This window comes from Phyllopteryx taeniolatus, chromosome 15, assembly GCF_024500385.1.
Source record: "Phyllopteryx taeniolatus isolate TA_2022b chromosome 15, UOR_Ptae_1.2, whole genome shotgun sequence".
Taxonomy (NCBI): Eukaryota; Metazoa; Chordata; class Actinopteri; order Syngnathiformes; family Syngnathidae; genus Phyllopteryx; species Phyllopteryx taeniolatus.
Genome location: NC_084516.1, coordinates 860,001 through 878,744, shown reverse-complemented (window position 1 = coordinate 878,744; position 18,744 = coordinate 860,001). Strand labels below are relative to the sequence as shown.

Here is an 18,744-nt window from a genome sequence, read left to right as displayed (position 1 = left end):
GGGCGCCCAGTACAGTACAATTGTCGAATGATACACGAGAATGCCAAAAGTATTTACTCACCTGCCTTGACTCGCATATGAACTTAAGTGACATCCCATTCGTAATCCTGAAGGTGTTCTATGGGGTTGAGGTCAGGACTCTGCTGCAGGCCAGTCAAGTTCATCCGCATCAACCTCTCTCATCCGTGTCTTTCTGAACCTTGATTTGTTCAGTCATGTTGGAAGAGGAAGAACTGTTCCCCCAAAATTCATCAATCGATCAGACACTTGTCGACCTGTTTTTATTGATTACGTTCATGATAAAATACCATCCAGTTTTCTTTTTTCTACCCATAATTAGGGCCCGACCCATCTGGATTTTCTGAGGCTGATTCGATGTTTGGCAGAACAAAATTCCCATAAGCAATTAATCGGCTGATTAATTTGAAAGTATATAATGAATCAAATCCTCTCTTTTTCTGACCCCTTGACGCTTACGACAATAAAGACATTTGACTCATTTTCAAGACTTTGTCTTTCAGTATTTTCAAAATTCAGCAAAAATTGACCAATTTTTGGTCAATTTTTGAAAATATTTGTGTTTCATCTTTGCCTAATGTTGAAAAAAAAACCAGCTATTTTTTTTGTTTGTCTTATGTTATAATGGTAAAAAAAAAAAAAGAAAATATTTTTTTTTTTGCCAATTTGTCTATGTTTGTTTAAAGGCCATTATCTTTGTCTTATGTTGGAATATGTTCATGTCTAACAAAACAAAACATCGTATCGGCCCACGAATTGGTCGGGCCCGACACGTAACACTTCGGTGAGCTCACTTGTTGCTAGGCAGAATAGGCCAAGAAAGCAAAAATGTTTCTGACTTCCCATCAGCGTTGTTGATCAATAAAAAAAACTGCTCAGGGCTCTGTATGACATATAAAAAGCAAAGCGATAGCTGCTGCTGCTGATGACGAAGGTCAGTCGGCACAGGCGCGGCACCGCGCGTCCGTGAAGACGAAGAAGGCGAGCGAGAAGGCGGGAAGCGTGACGCGTTCCGAGGCGGCCATTCGGCGGCCGACCAGCTCGGGGAGCGTCAAGCCCGACATCGTCACGGCGACCCCGTTCAGCATCACGCGCCTACACAAACACGTTGGACGTTACATTCCGCAACACTGCAAGACTAAGTTGCACAACACGCCAAAAACATTGTAACAATACGACAACACACAAACATTCAGTTTTACAACACGCCAACAAAGTTGCAACACACAAAGTCAACTACGTCGTCCGCTACGTAAAAATACGCAGACAGCGGACCCCCGCATACTCCCCATTCAGCAGCTTTTTTTTTTCTGTTTTTGTACTTGTTTTTCTTTTGGGGGGGCGGGGCAAACCTGAAAATGCTTAGTGGCGGTTTATCCCCGCTTATTCCATATTTTTTTTCATTAAAAAAAAAAAAGATAATCATCGCAATTTTAGTCCCAACGCAGCGGCACCTTCAGTGGACATTTTCGGCACTACTAACTAGGTCCGTGTTGGTGGGTAGCCGTGGTAGAGCGGGTCGTCCGGTGACCGGAGGGTCGCCGGTTCGAATCCCGGCTCCGACTAGCCGCGTGTCGAAGTGTCCTCGGGCAAAACGCGCAACCCTGATTTGCTCCCAGCGGGCCTGGCAGCGCCTCGCATGGCAGCAGCCGCCCACTGGCGCACGAGCGTGCGGGTGAATGTGAGTCCTTGCAAAGCGCTTCGGGCACTGCGACGGTGGAGAGAAAGCGCTTTGTAATCCCTCGTGAGTCGGGAATGATGAATGATTCCTAACGCGGTCGCTGTGTTTGGAGTCGTTCATCATTCTCGACTCCCAATTGACCACAAAAGGACTTTAGGAACTATTAGGCCCACTATACAAAAATCCCGCCGCAGGCCGCCACAAAGTCTCACCTGGACACAAGTCCGTCCCGGCCTCGTCGGTCCGACCGCAGCACGAACGCGTCGACATTGCCGCTCGCCAGCCGCCTCGGAACGCCGATGTCGGCGGCCGTTTTGTCGAGGTTGATGGCGATGAGCGTGACGGCGCCCTCTCTGTACCTGCCGGGAACATTTGACAATTTTAGCGTGAAGAGTGGCGTCGGGTCAAAGGTGACGTACCTGGGCGCGGCGGCGCAGTGCAGGTACAGACGAACTCGGCCACTTCGGGTCTGTGCAGAAAACGTGGCGGCGCTCAGGACGCCGCGACCCACCACGCGTTTGTGAATGAGCGTCAGCCAGAAGTCCTCAAAACACAAAATACACTCAGGGTTGAGGGGGGGCGGGACCAAAGAGGGGGGCGGAACCAAAAAGGGGGGGCGGCAGCGGGAACTCACAGGAAGCGGGTCCAGACGCTCGTCCAGAAGATGGTACGCTCCCGAGCCGATCAGAACCTGCCGCATCACCACCGACACGCCCCCTTTGGCTGCCGTTCCTAATTTGTCCAACCACCTGACCGGCGCGTGACATGCATTAAGCTAACGAGCGCTAACCGCGCGGAATGTGCTGCCCACGCTGACACGAACGTAAACTCTTATCTTTATTCACATCACAAACGCGACTATTGGGTTTATGATGACAAATATGATTTTGCTGAATAATTGTTTACGTGTCTCACATGAATCCCGCCGCGAACGTGTCGGACAGGCCCGCAGCCCCGCCCCCGTAGGCCGAGCTGGTCTCTCCCAGCCACACGGGCTTCCCCGGAGACACGCGCTTCACTTCCTGCGCACACGCACCAAGACACAACACGTCAGGTCGCGTCGGCACGCGCAACACACGCATGTAGCGACTCGCCTTGATGACTTGTTTGGTCTTCAGCGCCAGCGAGTCCAAAACTTTGGGATCCAGGAAGTCGTCCAACGACGTGTCTCGACCGTTCACGTAGTAACTGGCACGTGACATGTCATGTGACATCATAAATGTCAGGTGACACGCGACGTGTGTTCACGTGTCGTGTCACATAAGGTGTCGTGTCCCGCCTGCGCTGATGTTTCTTAGGACGAGATGTGACGCACCGCGCCACATCTCGTCCTTGTATGTGACGTAAAGTGTGCATTTTATGTGTAATGTTGTGTCAGGTGTCACGCAATGTGTCGCTTGACGTCATGTGATGTGCCACGTCACAACGTTTCGTGTCACGTGACGTGATGTGTCGCGGTCTGTCACGTCGCGGGACGTGTGTCATGTGACATTCCAGACTGCGCCGTGTAACATGTCATTTCATGTGTAATGCTACGTGAGGTACGTCACGCGACATGTTACGTGTGGCGCGGCATGTAAGGCCCGGTAAAGTGAAACACGTGGAACGTGTCACGTAGCGGGACGTGTAACGCGTCGCCTAACATGTCATTTGCCACCAATTGTAACATGCCATGTGAAACCCGCGTAACGTGTCATGTGAGGTGGCAAATGAAAGTCTCACTGGTGCCACGTGCAGGCGTCGATGGCGTCGGCCCCACTGCGCAGGAACCTGCGGGACATCGGCGAGTCAAAAGGCGTCAAGACCGGTCGAGCGGATGGAACGGATCCGCGCGCGGCAAATTTTTGGAAAGTTCCGACCCATCCAGCAAGTCCAGCGTGCGTCCTCGGGGCTGGCCCACGTCCGGCCCGTAGAGGCGCGCGCGGCGGTGCCACGGCGACTCGGACATCATCTCCCTGAGACGCGTGAAGTCCTGGCCCAGCTGCTCGCCGCTCACGCGGAGCCCCGCCTTCTTCTCAAAGCTGTTTGGCTCTGAAGGTCAAACGTGAGCTAACAAGGTCAGCGGCTGCTTGCGGACTTACATTAGCGTCCAACGCTAAGCTACGCTATGCTAAGTGACTGCTGCATGTGTGAAGCATGTCAGCAAAGTGATTGTGGGCGGGGTCTTGGAAGGTGCAGACAGGAAGTGATAAGTGGTGACAGGAAGTGATAAATGGCAAAAGGAAGTGAAGCCCACTGATAGGAAAGAAAAAGCAGCGACGGGGCGTAAAAAATCATCAAGACAAAACAGGAAGCGTACCGTTGCCGAGCTCCCACGAGACTCGATAGCGGCGTTCCTCGCAGTAGCGTAGCAGTGCGCGCGCGTTGCTGGCGTTCCAGCTGTTGTCGGCGTTCCTGAGCAGCGCGTTGAGTCCGAAGACGAGATCCAAGCCGGACGCGTTGGCGAAGGCGTGAAGCTCGTCCAGCGTGCTCTCTGCCGAACACAACAGGAAGTGAACCATTTCTCGCGCAGTAAGTGGCACGCTAACGACGCTACCTGTGAACTTGACCTGTCGGTACTTCCCGCTGGCGTCTTCTCTGGCGAGCCGCCGTTGTTGTTTGCGCCACTGCGCCATTAGTTGCTCCTCCCACCAGCCCGTCAAAGGTTTGGGCTGCGAGCCTATAACGCGGTTAGCGTAGCATATAAGCGATGGCATAGGCAAACGGCTTCTGCTTTTATGCTAAGCTAAAAGGTGAGTACCATCTGTTACGGTTTTCACGATAAGAAAAACAACTGCTGTGACGTTAGCGTCAACGCTAACCTCTTCCATCTGAACCTCGCCCCCTCGCCGCAATAGAAGGAAGCCGATCGGCCGATTGATCTGACCTCTGGGTTTGCCTGCCGGAAGCTTCCGCTGCGGCTGGAACTCCATGAAGTCCTGCCGGGTTCCTCCGAAGCGGACGAACGCCGGAGACAGCGCCTTCGCCAACACGCGCACTTTGGGAAAGCTGACAAACAAACATGCGTTTCTCAAAATCTCGAGAAGAAGTGTTTCCATTTTTAAATATTCACTTCTACAACAGCCGGCTTGCTGGTTAGCCGGTTAGCACATCTGCCTCACAGTCCTGGGGACCGGGGTTCGATCCCCGACCCCGCCAGTACATTTTGAATGAAATCATTTCAGTAGTTTTTAAGAATGACTCAAAGTACAGTTCAGTTGTACTTCACATTTAGGCTCGATACAGTTTGTTTTCTTTGGGAGTCATTATTGAAGTACAGTATTTTTCTCCCTATATTTCATGTCCAAACTGTACATAATGTTACAGCGGCTTACGATAATATGAACTCGAAACTTCCCGCAGAAATTTGCTGACTGTTGCAAGTTGGAAATTGCGATCGTCGTCCGGCCGAGACGAATCTTTGATGTCTTTTGTGCGGCTCCATTCAACTTTTTCCAAACTCCTCTTCATGCCAATGGGACTTTTGGTGCAGTTTTGGGGGAATTGTATCGCTATGGTAACACAGAACTCTGGAAAAAAAACACCCAATTTGCATCTTTTGCTACCTTAATTGTGCGGCTACGTTAAACAGTGCTTGCAAAATTTGGGGGGGGACAGAAAAATAAGAAATTAATATATTAAGTATGCAGGATAGATGGGCTGCTTACTTTTTAGGAACAAAACCTCTGCATTTTGGATGAACACTTGGGCCTACGATGCTACTGTATTTGCATGTTGGGCGCGAGGGCGGAACTCGGAGTGGCAAATATCTTCCGAGGTTCAACTTGGGCTCACAAGTTTGAGAACCACAACTGCTCTGAGCAATAAATCCAATCCTCCATAGAAACAATCTGTCTCCGCACACTAACCAATACAAATACTAATCCACAGAAACACTAATCAATAAACACACCAATCAAAACACAATAGAAACAATACTCCTCTTCTTTTCCTTTGGGCTTGTCCCTTCAGGGGTCGCCACAGCGCGTCCTCCTTTTCCATGTCAGCCTATCTCCTCCAACACCAACTGCCCTCATGTCTTCCCTCACGACATCCATCAACCTTCTCTCTGGCCTTCCTCTCGCTCTCTTGCCTGGCAGCTCCATCCTCATCATCCTTCTACCAATATACTCACCCTCTCGCCTCAGGACGTGTCCTAACCGTCCACGTCTGCTCTTTCCAAAAAAATCGAACCTCGGCCGTCCCTCTGATGAGCTCATTTCTAATTTGATCCAACCCGGTCACTCCGAGAGCGAACTTCAACATCTTCATGTGCTCTGCTTCCTGTCGTCTCTTCAGTGCCACTGTCTCCGATCCGTCCTTCATGGCCGGCCTCACCGCTGTCTTCTAAACTAGCAGAGACTCTTCTGTCACATAACACACCTGACACCTTCCTCCACCCGTTCCAACCTGCTTGGACCCGTTTCTTCACTTCCTGACCACACTCACCATTGCTCTGGACGGTTGACCCCAAGTATTTAAAGTCCTCTACCTTTGCCATCTCTTCTCCCTGTAGCCTCATTCTTCCCCCACCACCCCTCTCATTCATGCACGTATATATTCTGTCTTACTTCGGCTAATCTTCACTCCTCTGCTTTCCAGTGCATGCCTCCACCTTTCTATCTGTTCCTCCACCTGCTCCCTGCTTTCACTGCAGATCACAATGTCATCTGCAAACATCATGGTCCACAGGGATTCCAGTCTAACCTCATCTGTCAACCTATCCATCACCACTGCAAACAGGAGGGGACTCAGGGCTGATCCCTGATGGAGTCCCACCTCCACCTTAAATTCGTCTGTCACACCTACAGCACCTCACCGCTGTTCTGCTGCCCTCGTACATGTCCTGTATTATTCTAACATACTTCTCTGCCACTCCAGACTTGCGCATGCAGTACCACAGTTCCTCTCTGGGTACTCTGTCATAGGCTTTCTCTCGATCTACAAAGACACAATGTAGCTCCTTCTGACCTTCTCTGTACTTTTCCATCAACATCCTCAAGGCAAATAATGCATCTGTGGTACTCTTTCTAGGCATGAAACCATACTGTTGCTCGCAAATACTCACTTCTGTCCTGAGTCTCGCCTCCACTACTTTTTCCCATAACGTCCTTGTGTGGCTCATCAACTGTATTCCTCTATAGTTCCCACAGCTCTGCACATCACCTTTGTTCTTAAAAATGGGCACCAGTACACCTTTCCTCCATCCCTCAGGCATCTTCTCACATGTGAGAATTCTATTGAACAAGCTGGTCCAAAACTCCACAGCCACCTCTCCTAGATGCTTCCATACCTCCACAAGAATGTCATAAGTACCAAATGCCTTTCCATTTTTCATCCTCTTTAATGCCTTTCTAACTTACTAATCATTGCCACTTCCTGGTCCACCACACTTGCCTCTTCTACTCTCCCTTCTCTCTTATTTTCCTCATTCATCAACTCCTTGAAGTATTCTTTCTATCTAGCTAGCACACTGCTGCCACCAGTCAACATATTTCCATCTCTTTCCTTAATCACCCTAACCTGCTGCACATCCTTCTCATCTCTGTCCCCCTGTCTGGCCAACCTGTAGAGATCCTTTTCTCCTTCTTGACTGACCACCTTCTTCTTAACTAACCGCTTTCCTTGTATGATTTGCTGTACTTTGAGTTTCCACCAGCAAGTCTCCTAGTCTCTCAGAACTACTTCCCCTGAGGTTAGAAACTCTACTCAAAAGAAACGAACCCGAAGACTCACTAACCAATAGAAAGGCTAATCAGTGGACACGTGACCCAATAGAGGCGCTGCGATTGATGGGGTCACGTGGCGTCACGTGTGTTCTGTTCCGACCTGAGCACACGCATGAACGTCTCGTCTTCAGCCAGGCTGGCGTCAATGGTAACGGACACGAAGTTCGGGTCCACGCGGTGGACGAGCCGGCCCGGTCCCGGTGTTGTCCTCCGCCGGGCGCGGGCCTCGACGGAGCTCGGGAGCGCGCACAGCAGCACGCAAAGCGCCAAAGACGAGCGACACATCACCGCGGAGCCTCCTTCCGCCATGGCCGCTCGCGTCCTGTTCGTGCGTGCGTGCGCGTTGGCTTGGCGGAAGGTCGTAGCCACGCCCTCTGACGTCACAACTTTGCCTTCTTTGGGTTGCTTTTTCTGTGCGTGTTAATTTTGTTACATTGTCTCGATAAGTATATGTTTGTAGTATATGTTGATATAAGAGAGCAGCGATATCAAAGCAGTCATGTGACCTCAGGATTTTATTTCCTTTTTCATACATTTCTACCCTTTAGAAATACTAAATATCTTTATGCATTCACACACCTGCTTACATCAACACAAACACACACAGGCGCACCCATTCACAAACTTTTAACTCCTTTTACATTCCCAGCTGCACAACCACACACACATTTGTTTTATTGTCCCATTTATTTTGTTTCTGACATGTTTAATAAGTCTGGGTTAAAAAATTTTCCTCTACAAAAGGTGACATTTGTGTCCTTCGCTTCCATTCCAACTGATCACAGCCAATCCTTGCGTTAGCGGCTACGCTAACCTGACTTTATTACGTAACCCGAGACGGTTGTCGTGGTAGCGCGTTCAGTCGGGCAGGCCAGGCGGCACGGCGAGCAGATGATCGACTTCCTGTTGCAGCGCGGCCGCCTTCTCGTCAAGCAACATCTGAAACAAAGATGGCGGTGACACACACGCGCACACTCTGGCGGGGCGGAAGCACGTGCGCGGGCCACACCCACTTTGGCCGAGGCCACGATTTGATTGGCCTGTTTCCTGCTGAGGCGCTCCGCCGTCCGGACCAGGAGGGCGGCGTCGGCGTTGGCCAAGTGCGTCGGCGTCGTGTAGCCGGCGGCGTGGAGCTGCTTGGCGCGAGCCTGTCCACACGTACACATATACACATCCAAACGCAATGCGCAAACGTACACACACATTCACAGAAAAACACACACACACGCGTGATGAAAGAGACGGACGGACATTGACGCGGCGCAACGCGCGCTGAGCGTGTCGCGACCTCCGTGACCCCCGCCACCTCCATCAGGGGGATGAGCTCCGCCTTCACGCAGTAGCTGAGGCGTCGCGTCAGTGCCTCCAGTAGGGACCTGTACGGCCACAAAGATTCCAACTCCTACACGCGCACACAATAGCCGACATTAACACACATGCAACAAACACATGGTGTGCGTGTGTTTTTGTTGTGTGTGCGTCTGATACCTGCGTGAAGTGCAGCACGCACGTGCAAAACGCAGCGGCCGAGCTGAGCAGCGATTGGACGAAGCCGCGACTCAGCTGAAACTTTTGGGCCACGCCCCAAAGGTCGCCATCCTTCAGCAGCGACATCAGAACCAACGAGAGATACACACGCTTCGCCACACGCATGTTGGCACACTGTGTACGTACACACACACACAGGCAAGCCATACAGTGTTAACTTGGTTGCCTCCTGTTGGCCGCGTTTGCAACTGCATGCTGCTTGTGGCGACCCGCGACCTTGCTGACGCTTTGTCCGGCCGCCTTCCTGGCCACCAAACTTTCGGGCACTCCCACCGTCGCGCACATTTTCAGCTCCGACGACGACAACGAGGACATCTGCCACACAAAGCGCCTTCATGTCACCCGCAGGAGAACTCCGTGACCTCACGTGCGTGTGCGTGCGTGTGTGTGACCTGCGTGTAGAAGGTCATCCAGTCTGGCGTGCAGGCGGCGGCGAGGTCGTACGGCGTCACCAGGAAGAGCAGGTGAAGAAAGCTGTTGAGAAAAAGGCCCTCCAGGCCCTGCTGGAGGTCCTGGTACAGAACTTCACTGTGGCTCACGTCCACGCAACCTTTTATAAACACACACAAGTATGTGTACACACACACACGCACACACACACCTTGTGGATTTAAAACAAGCAGATTGTTTTTGAGTCTGCTTAGCTTAATGCTAACATGCAATGCAAAACGCCAGGAACAAGCATCATGATAAACGATCACACGGTCAATAATTAACGCATATGAAACTTACATACCTTTAAAGGTGGCCCGGCCCAAGAGCGTGACCTGCAAGGCGCGACCCTGCAGGTGCAGAAGACCTTTGACCTTTAGGAGGTCCACGCTGCGCTGGAGGACATCCTCCAGATGCACACACGCGCGCTCGCGCTGCACGAACAGCAGCGTCCCGCGCACAAACTCCTCCAGATGCTCCATGCGCGACGCCACCTGACGCACATGCGGGCCACACGTCAAATGTGTGCACGTCTCGCTCACAAACAAACACAAACAAACACACACACACACTTGAAACGCAATGTTTCCATTCGCTATACAGACAGCCATTTTTTTTTTCTGACTGTCTGACATGAAGGCGGCACGGTGAGCGACTGGTTAGAGCGTCTGCCTCACAGTTCTGAGGACCAGGGGTTCAATCCCCGGCCCCGCCTGTGTGGAGTTGGCATGTTCTACCCGTGCCTGCGTGGCTTTTCTCCGGGTACTCCGCTTTCTTCCCACATCCCAAAAACATGCGTGGTAGATTGATTGAAGACTCTAAATTGCCCGTAGGTGTGACTGTGCAAATGGTAGTTTCTTTCTATGTGCCCTGCGATTGGCTAGCGAGCAGTTCAGGGTGTCGACCACGCCGCTCGGCCGCAGTCAGCTGGGATCGGCGCCAGCCACCCTCGTGAGGAGAAGCGGTACAGAAAATGGATGGATGGAAATCTTAGTTGACCTAAAACAAGAAAGGTTCCGTCCAATTTCATGTAAGACAGTGAGGGACAAAAAGCCCAAGTGTCTTTTAATATAGTGTAAACAAACATGGGGTTTCAACTGTACACACACGCACACGTTACTTTTAAGCCGACGAGGGACAGGATGAGGCCGAGCAGACTTTTGTGGTCGTCGGCGAGGAGGCAGCTGTAGCAATTCTCCACGGGGGAGCACAACAACGCCTTGGCCTGAAAACACGCACGCGCACACACGGTGAGGCCGCGCCGGGATGGGACGCGGAATGACGGCAAGCGAGGCATGACCTTGTCCCGCTGCGCGTCCTGCAGGATGAGGATGCTCTCCCCCTCGCTGTCCAGCCCCGCCCTCCCGGCGCGGCCCGCCATCTGCTTGTACTGGCTCGTCGTCAGCGCCGCCAGCGCCACCAGCGGCGAGCGCACGATCACCCTGCCGTCACAACGTCATCGTCGGCACGCTACCGCAGCGTCGCGTCGACATTCGGCGACGATGTGGACGCCGATCCCGATATTTGGCAGAATACAACTCCGATAACCGATTCATCGGCCAATTAACTTAAAAAAATATTTATATAGATTGAATAGATTTGTTTTGTCCCTTAATGCTTACAACAATCAAGACATGAACAACAGGCAGAAGGTTTGACTGTTGTCCTGAACTATGTTTAACTTCACAACAAAAATCAGCCAATTTTTTGGGGTATTTTGGTTTGAATGTCATTATTATTACACAGTCATGTGTCAATGTGTCAATCAAAAATGAAAACAAAATTCGACGATTTTTGCCAATTTGAAAAGGGTTCCTAAATTCAATCGGCCGGCCGGGCCCGAATCGTCATCGCCACGCGACGGTCGGCGCCGGCTCGGAGAGGAGGCGACGGCGTCGCGGCACGCGGGCTGACCTTCTGGCGGGCAGGTTGACGCCGGCGGCCAGCGTGGACGTGCACGCCAGCAGGCAGAGGACGCCGGCGGCGTACGCGTCCTCCAGCAGCTTGCGCTCGTCGCCCGTTAGGCCGCTGTGGTGGTAGGCCACGCCCAGCGGGACCGTCCTCCTCAGGAGCGGGCAAAGCGAGCCCTTGCCGCACTCCTTCAGCTGGCGCAGGAGCTCCTCCTTCTCCGCCTGCCGCTCGCGCAGGAAGTCCCTGAAGAGAAGGAGACAAAAAAAAAAAAAAAAAAAAAAAAACGCTCCTTCTTGATTTTTTTAAATTAAATGTGCACAAAAAAGTTCATTAATTGAAAAATATTTTAAAAAAAATTGTCACACATCCTTTTATTTACAACTGTGAACAAATTTGAATGATACATATGACACTGTATCGCTTAAAAAACGAAGTTTAATGTTACTAATTGTCCCACTTGATTGTTTTTTTGTTGTGTTTTGAAAGTGATGGATCCGGCGCGGGACGCACCGTCGGAGGTACTTGCAAATCATGACGGCCACGTTCTCGCAGTTCTTCTTGGTGGGGCAGAAGAGCAGGCAGGAATGTTTGGGGATGACCTCGGTCACCAGCGCGATGATGTGGTCCGGGTCCACCTTCTGCATGGCGCTCGAGTACTGCGAGCGCACACGCGCCTCGCATCACACAACAACAACAACAACAACACAACGACAACAACAGCGCTGCGTACATTCAGCTCCAAGCGACGACATAAGCGAAAACTGTCTTCCTCCTGGGCGTCCACCTCGTAGATGCCGTCGCCCAGTTTCACGTACTCCTTCAGATGCACCTGAAGAAAAAGACATTCCAAAATTCCGCTCAAAATCCCTTTGCGGCGATTCGGGAACGAGGCAAATCGTTCACTCGTTCCCGATTTTTTAGGAACCATCTAACACCGTCGGCGTTACGGTGGTACCTTGAGTTAAATCATCATCATCATCACCCTAACCGAATGGTTAGGGTGATGATGATGATGCCCAATGAGCAATGCAAACGAGAACTAGCAGACAGCTCGTGTTGCAGCCATCAAATTCGAAGTTCATGATGATTTGCTAAAAACAATTCACATGAAATATCTCGTCTTTGTAGCGTATTCGATTAAATATAGGTTGAACATGATTTGCAAATCATTGCATTCTGTTTTTATTTATGTTTAACACGACATCCCAACTTCATTGGAATTGGGCTTGTAGAAGCAAACAACCATTGGCACTCACATTCACACCTACGGGCAATTTATTCTTCAATCAACCTAGCACACACGTTTTGGGGATGTGGGAGGAAAGCGGAGTACCCCGAGAAAAGCCACCCAGGCACGGGAGAACATGCAAACTCCACACAGGCGAGGCCGGATTTGAACCCGCAACCTCACAACTGTGAGGCGGATGTCCTAACCGGTCAACACCGTGCCGCCCTTACACATTAAAACATAAATTCGACAAAAAATAAAATAATAATTTGGGTCAATTTTTCTCCCTGTTGTAATGTTAAACAAATAGTAAAAGTGTCAAATGTTCTGCCTGGAACTAAATAAGTTATGGTATTCATTATAAATGATATTGATACTATATCATATTTGTTTTATTAATTGGACCATTGCATTCTATTGGATCAGGTCATTACTGTACGTTTTGATCAAGTATAATATTAAAGAGTAGGATTTTTCTAATTATAACAAGAAAACTTGTTAGGAAGTATCGAGGTCCACTTGATGAAAAAAGGAGAGAGGAAATGATGAAATTCGGACTCACAGGTCGAAAGTCGTCGCGGTAGTTGTCAGCCTTGAGGAACGTCTGCAGCTCGCCGATGTTCCCCAGGGTGGCGCTCATGCCCACGATCTGCGTGTCGCCTGCCGCCGCGGATCAAAAGCCCGATGACGTCACGGCGGCGAAGACTGCGGCGGGCGACGTCACACTTACGGCTGAGGTGCAAAACTTTGGCCAGGGTGATCTCCAGCAGAGCGCCTCGGCCGCCCGCGCCCAGCATGTGCAGCTGGACGTGACAAGGAAAATTCGCACACTTGCTACACAAATTGTACTGAATGACAACTGCCTACTCTACTCATAAAACAATTAAACTAAAAACTACATTTAGATGTCGTCATGTAAATGTAATATTTATTTTGAAAAATTAAACAAGTGAACTATGACAGAGAATTGTGAACAATTCTTTCTTTCTGGTTCGCCAAACCGTCGCAACGTAGCGCCGACTAGTGGCGAGGAGGACTTAATGTGTGTCAGGTTTGTTTTCCTTTACGTTTTTCATCGGCAAAATACGCGGGTATGGAGCCCGCCCGTCTCTAGTTTTGCAAAAGCAAAATATATGAACGTCAAAGTCACTGTTGTCGTTTCTCCGCTTTGTAGTCCGAATGCAGCGTTTTGGGGAAACCAAGCACACGTTCTGGTGCGCTTGACGAAAGAACGGAAAAAGCTAGCAAATAAACGCTATTTGGTTTCTGGTGGTAGAAGACCGCCTACTCTTGGTTTTGGAAGGTGTTGCCACTTATTGTCTGGGAACACAATATTTTGTGGGTCAAAATGCTGGAGAAAAGTTCTGTGCCAAGCTTGGATGCGGTTTATTCCTGCTACAACATGAGCGGCAATTCGGCACGGACTCACCTCGTCCACCACGAGCAGGCCGACGCGCCGCAGCGCGTCGCTCTCGATGAGCGCGTTGACGAGGGCGTGCGCCTTCTCGATGGTGGCCACGTAGAGGGAGCGCCGCCCCCTCCTGCTGACGGGCGGGAACCTGCCCTTGCTGCCCGCGTACTCCTCCACCAGGAAGTCCAGCTCCAGACCCAAGACCGCCAGCCCGCGAACCTGCCATCACCGCCGCGTTGCATTCAGACTTCAGACACAGCGGGGTCGGCGAACCCGTAGTCGGCCGGCCCGTTATCAGCATTTTCACGCGTATCGTCGTCGGTCGATAAAGAGATCGATGATTAAAAGTGCTGCTGTTGCACCCAAATGAACATTCTTGACCCAAACCGAAAATGAGGAACCAAAGGCCGAAAACCGAAACACCAAAAGAAATTCGTACGCCAATTGTTCGTCAAACTGTGTGACTCAGAAAGGGTTGTATTATAAACATGACACCCATATTTTCCCCTTTTCCTGCAAAAGAAATATCGGCTCGTAATATCGATTTCCGGCCCCCGTGACGACTAATAATCGTTACGGGCCCTGAAAACAAAACACGAGTCTTTCTCTGCTTCATACGGAGCGGCGGCGGGCGCGACCGACCTTCTCTTGGACGAGGGCGACGTAGGGCAGGACGAAGATGCAGTTGCGCTTCCCGCACAGCAGCTCTCGGATCATCAGGAGCTCGGCCACCAAGGTTTTGCCGCCGCCGGTGGGAAGCGTGTAGATCAGATTCTTCCGCTCCGACACGCAATCCAGACGCAAACACGTCTCCTGCCACGCTAGCGCACACAAACGCACGCGTGTCATCCCGTGAGGGAAACGAATGTCGTCACGATGTCATGTTTTGTCATGTGCCGTCACATGTCATGGGATGCGGTATCATGTGACACCATGTCGTGTTGGGACATCATGTGACGGGAATATGATGTCAGGTTTTGTGACAACGCGTCTCACGTGAGCACGTCATGCCATGCGTTGTGATGTCACGTTGCGATTCCACGCAATCTCATGTCATTTCTGACGTGATGTCATGTGTTTTCGCGTCACGTGACATCATATGATGTGTTGTCGCGTGTTGTCATGTCACGTCACAAGGCAACGCGTGTGGTCATATCATGTGACATCATGTGATGTGATGTCATGTCCCGTCCTGTGACATCACAACATGTGTTGTGATTGCCCTGAGTTGTTACGTCATGTGATGTGTTGTCCCGTGATGAGTAGTCACGTGACGCGATGCAATGTGACGTCACCATAGAGGCTGCGGATTCCCCTGAGCGTGAAGAGGAGGTCTTTGACTTTGCTGGGCAGGCCAAAAAAAGGCCCAAGGTCGTCGTCGTGCGCGCGGACGGCCTCCACGGCGCCGCTGATCTCGCGGCTGAGCACCGCCTCCTTCATCGCCACAGAACGCGAAAGGCTGGCGGGCGCCGCCGCGTTACTTCGCAGCGTCTTCTTCACGCGCTCGCTCACGCTCCTCCTCGCCGCGCCGTGGACCTTCTTGTCGTCCGTGCCAGGGGTGGCGTGCCCGTGTACTTTGCGCCTCTTGGCTTCCCGCTGGCTGCAAGGCAGATCGTCCCGCACCACGTCTGCGTCCGGTGCATCCACGATGGAGTCGGAGAGGAAGCGCCGGTCCTCGGCCGCCGGCTCGTCAGCCCGGTCCAGTTTGGCCAACAATGACGCGTCCTCCAGGAGACTGTCGTAGTCTCCGAAAAAGTCGTCGCTGTCACTGCACTGATTGACACAACCGGAACAACGCGTCAAATGGACTTCTATGACATCAATGGACACATCCTCAATTGGTCTATTCACACACATATGATATTGCATATTCAAGTTCATATGATGAGAAGCTCAAACCTCCACATGCTGCTTGTCATCCATGAGGGATTTCTCTTCCTCCTTGCTTACTTTAACGTCCTCTTTTCTCTCTTGAATTTCTTCTTTTTAAAAAAATCATTTCATCATTTCGATTCCTTGGTGGGCACGTGACCAGCCAGAAGCCGTATGCTACAGGCGAGGCAAGCTAACGCTGCTAAACCGCTAACGACCAACCTCGGGAAAGACGTGAAATAATAATGCAACATTGTTCATCTTATTCCCGGTATCGTTATATGTGTTAGAAGTTACAGTCCAGAGCACACTAAAATCATTTAGAAGCAGAAGTTATTGTCGATTTTTTTTGTTAAAAACACACCTTCAAGTGCTAAAAGTCTCTGCGAACTTCTCTTTGTTATTGTTTAGCTCGCGAAGCAGCCACAAACCTTTACAAATGAAGCCTGGCCCTTAATACAAATGAGCACATATTCTCGCGGCAACCAGTAAATTAGTAGTTTTAGTGAAATAACAAACACAAAAGTGTTGAGTTGTTCTGTCAAGCGAGAGAGAAATCTGAGCTCACTTCCGGGATCGTGTGGATGGTAGATTTGTGACGATATTTCAAACATTTATTTTTCTTTTAGTTCGCGGACAAACACTTGTTTTCATCTATTAAACCAGACAAACAAAATTCCGTTAAAAGAAAGAAAAATCAATAGGGAAAAAAATCCAGAGCAACGGTAAAAGAAAGTCAGTAGGAACTTAAAAAAAACAGTGCAAAGTGATACAAATTCGTAGCCACTTAAAAAACATTAGGAACTAAATATATATGAAATAAATTACAATTGGTAAGAAAGAAATCAGTAGGAACTAAAAAACCTTCAGGACGGCGCCGACCAGGAAATAGATGACAACAACATCCGGTTCGCTCTTCATCAAAATGCTGCTTCTCAATCGACCACCTCGTCTATTATTTTGTGTCTTTTCGCGACTGAGAAATGCGAGCTACCCCGCAGGTTAACTTTAAACTCATCTTCAATGTCAATATTTGTTATAGTCATGCTAATGCTAACCCTCCGTGTTGTTGTTGCAGCTTCAAGAAGCGCGTCCGCTTCATCTGACCTACAAACACAAAAACACGAACACAAACATGACCAGATGGTGAGTTGATACTTTTAGTCTTTTACTTCCAATAATTACATTACTTGTAATCTCCAATCGCCAGCTCGTCAAGATGGAAAATCCGTACAAGGAGCCACAGAAAGGTTGCGTCCTCTGCAATGTCACCGTCGACTTCAAGAACATTCAGGTGACAAAATATACATACAGTCGCTTATTTTATACGTGTACGTACGCACTATACTTTTTGCAGTTGCAAGAAAAAGTGTGAACCCTGTGGAATAACTCGGATTTCATCAGAAAAACATAATTTCCCGCAACTAAATAGTTTTTCATGTTTACTGGACACACCATGAAAAGTATGGCAACTTGTAATCAGGAGTCAGCCGACCTCGGGTCCAATCAACATTGGAGGCCTCGGTTCGAGCCAGAGGTGGGTAGAGTAGCCAAATATTGTACTCAAGTAAAAGTACTGTTACTTTAAATTAATGACTCAAGTAAAAAGTTGTCCTCCTAAAAATTAGTACTCAGTGAAAAAACTACTCAAGTACTGAGTAATTGGTGAGTAACTTCTGATTTGTCAGAACATGAACATGAAATCAAATACTAACTAACTAAAACTAAATAAAATGTCAATGTGCAGTGTGTGTGAAGCGCGCACACATTAGCCAGTACCCCAAAAGTGTGTTGCATGTTTTACAGTTACTTATGACCACAAAATAAGGCTAATGTGGGCTAATACACACAGCCCAAACAACAACAAAAACATCCCAAACTTACCGCTAGCTGTTTTCTCAACTTAGAAGTGGGCTGGAATATCCACATTTGGGCAGACGGTGCCAGGAAAATAATACAATGCATGAAAGCTGTTGTTTTTGTCGCCTTGTATGGGGACGACGACCTTCCCAACATGGCGCCACATAGGCACGTTGATTAGCCGGGCCGGCGAATCTAGTGTTTATGTCTGTGTCCACCAAGCCCAATAGAAGACAGCGTGCGCAGTCATGTGACTGTCTTGTGTCGTTTGATTGGTGAACGAGAGTTAAACGGAACTCACGGTTACGTTCGATTGGAGCGAACAGCGCCCAATGTGGAAGTCGAAGTCTAAATAGAGCGCACAAAAAAAAAGATAAGCAATAATTGATAAATAAAAGTAGCGAGTGGCTTGTAGATCATTGTAACGGAGCAAAACTACTGTTTCTTTTTAACAAATACTCGAGTAAAAGTAAAAAGTATGCTGCATTAAAACTACTCTGACAAGTACAATTTATCCAAAATGCTACTTGAGTATTTACAAATCGGGAGAAGCTTCATGCAGCAAGACAATGACCCAAAACACACTGCCAACACAACAAACGACTTCATCAGGGGGAAAAGGTGGAAGGTCTTAGACTGGCCAACTGAATCACCAGACCTTAACCCAAAAGAGCATGCATTTTACCTCCTGAAGAGGAGACTGAAGGGAGAAACCCCTAGAAACAAGAACTGAAAGAGGCTGCAGTAAAGCATTTCAAATAAAGTCTGCACCAATCTGGTGAAGTCAATGGGTCACAGGCTTGATCCAGTTACTGCAAGTAAGAGTTATGCCACCAAATATTAAATGTTATTCACTTTAAGTTCATTGAATTACGTCTGTTCCAATACTTTTGCTCACTTGACAAGTGGGTGGCTTCAAACAAAAGGTGCTCTGTCCTGAGTTGTTTAACACATCTCGATGTAAATAACATAAAATGAAAGCTGCAATTCTGAACTTTTGTCTCATATTAATCTTCTGATCTGAACCCTAAATGTCGTCAGTATACATAAACAAAGGAATTGACCGTGCCGTTCC

The 18,744-nt window shown here is 49.5% G+C and overlaps 3 protein-coding genes across 7 annotated transcripts in view; 1 reads left to right on the top strand and 2 right to left on the bottom strand.

Annotated features, from left to right (window-relative positions):
* Window positions 1-247: 247 nt before the first annotated feature.
* On the bottom strand, window positions 248-7,771 carry hpse (heparanase). Of its 4 annotated transcripts, XM_061747324.1 has the most exons (12): window positions 5,347-7,384; window positions 5,014-5,208; window positions 4,566-4,687; window positions 4,236-4,358; window positions 3,999-4,172; window positions 3,559-3,730; window positions 3,422-3,469; window positions 2,615-2,887; window positions 2,334-2,448; window positions 2,119-2,243; window positions 1,912-2,058; window positions 248-1,113 (listed from the first exon to the last, which is right to left on the bottom strand). In XM_061747324.1, exons 2-12 carry the CDS (start codon window positions 5,121-5,123, stop codon window positions 954-956), a joined length of 1,569 nt encoding a protein of 522 aa, XP_061603308.1. In that variant the 5' UTR covers window positions 5,124-5,208; window positions 5,347-7,384; the 3' UTR covers window positions 248-953. The 4 variants fall into 4 exon arrangements, with proteins under 4 accessions (XP_061603308.1, XP_061603306.1, XP_061603309.1 ...); XM_061747322.1 differs by lacking the exons at window positions 5,014-5,208; window positions 5,347-7,384 and adding an exon at window positions 7,508-7,771; XM_061747325.1 differs by lacking the exons at window positions 5,014-5,208; window positions 5,347-7,384 and adding an exon at window positions 7,419-7,557.
* A 133-nt stretch (window positions 7,772-7,904) lies between these two features.
* helq (helicase, POLQ like) lies at window positions 7,905-16,318 on the bottom strand. Its single transcript, XM_061747316.1, has 18 exons — window positions 15,837-16,318; window positions 15,233-15,710; window positions 14,580-14,758; window positions 13,956-14,156; window positions 13,257-13,329; window positions 13,089-13,186; window positions 12,029-12,127; window positions 11,809-11,954; window positions 11,302-11,541; window positions 10,688-10,829; window positions 10,508-10,612; window positions 9,692-9,881; window positions 9,348-9,505; window positions 9,172-9,270; window positions 8,896-9,069; window positions 8,696-8,809; window positions 8,421-8,555; window positions 7,905-8,346 (listed from the first exon to the last, which is right to left on the bottom strand). Exons 1-18 carry the CDS (start codon window positions 15,858-15,860, stop codon window positions 8,266-8,268), a joined length of 2,736 nt encoding a protein of 911 aa, XP_061603300.1. The 5' UTR covers window positions 15,861-16,318; the 3' UTR covers window positions 7,905-8,265.
* Window positions 16,319-16,545: 227 nt separating this feature from the next.
* mrps18c (mitochondrial ribosomal protein S18C) overlaps window positions 16,546-18,744 on the top strand; it is a 3,816-nt gene continuing 1,617 nt past the window's right edge. For both annotated transcript variants that reach the window (XM_061747355.1, XM_061747354.1), the window contains exons 1-3: window positions 16,546-16,810; window positions 16,888-16,955; window positions 17,020-17,103. In XM_061747355.1, coding sequence (XP_061603339.1) covers window positions 16,702-16,810; window positions 16,888-16,955; window positions 17,020-17,103 — 261 coding nt within the window. In that variant the 5' untranslated portion in view covers window positions 16,546-16,701. The remainder of the gene's footprint in view (window positions 16,811-16,887; window positions 16,956-17,019; window positions 17,104-18,744) is intronic.

Coding starts and splice junctions, on each gene's coding strand:
- hpse (XM_061747322.1), bottom strand. CDS start 7,716: ATGGCGGAAGGAGGCTCCGCGGTGATGTGTCGCTCGTCTTTGGCGCTT. Junction 4,173..4,235: donor CCGACAGGTCAAGTTCACAG/GTAGCGTCGTTA, acceptor TGTGTTCGGCAG/AGAGCACGCTGGACGAGCTT. Junction 1,114..1,911: donor CGGGACGGACTTGTGTCCAG/GTGAGACTTTGT, acceptor GTGTTTGTGTAG/GCGCGTGATGCTGAACGGGG.
- helq (XM_061747316.1), bottom strand. CDS start 15,860: ATGGATGACAAGCAGCATGTGGAG. Junction 9,882..10,507: donor TGTCCCTCGTCGGCTTAAAA/GTAACGTGTGCG, acceptor CATGTGCGTCAG/GTGGCGTCGCGCATGGAGCA. Junction 9,070..9,171: donor CCGGACAAAGCGTCAGCAAG/GTCGCGGGTCGC, acceptor GTACGTACACAG/TGTGCCAACATGCGTGTGGC.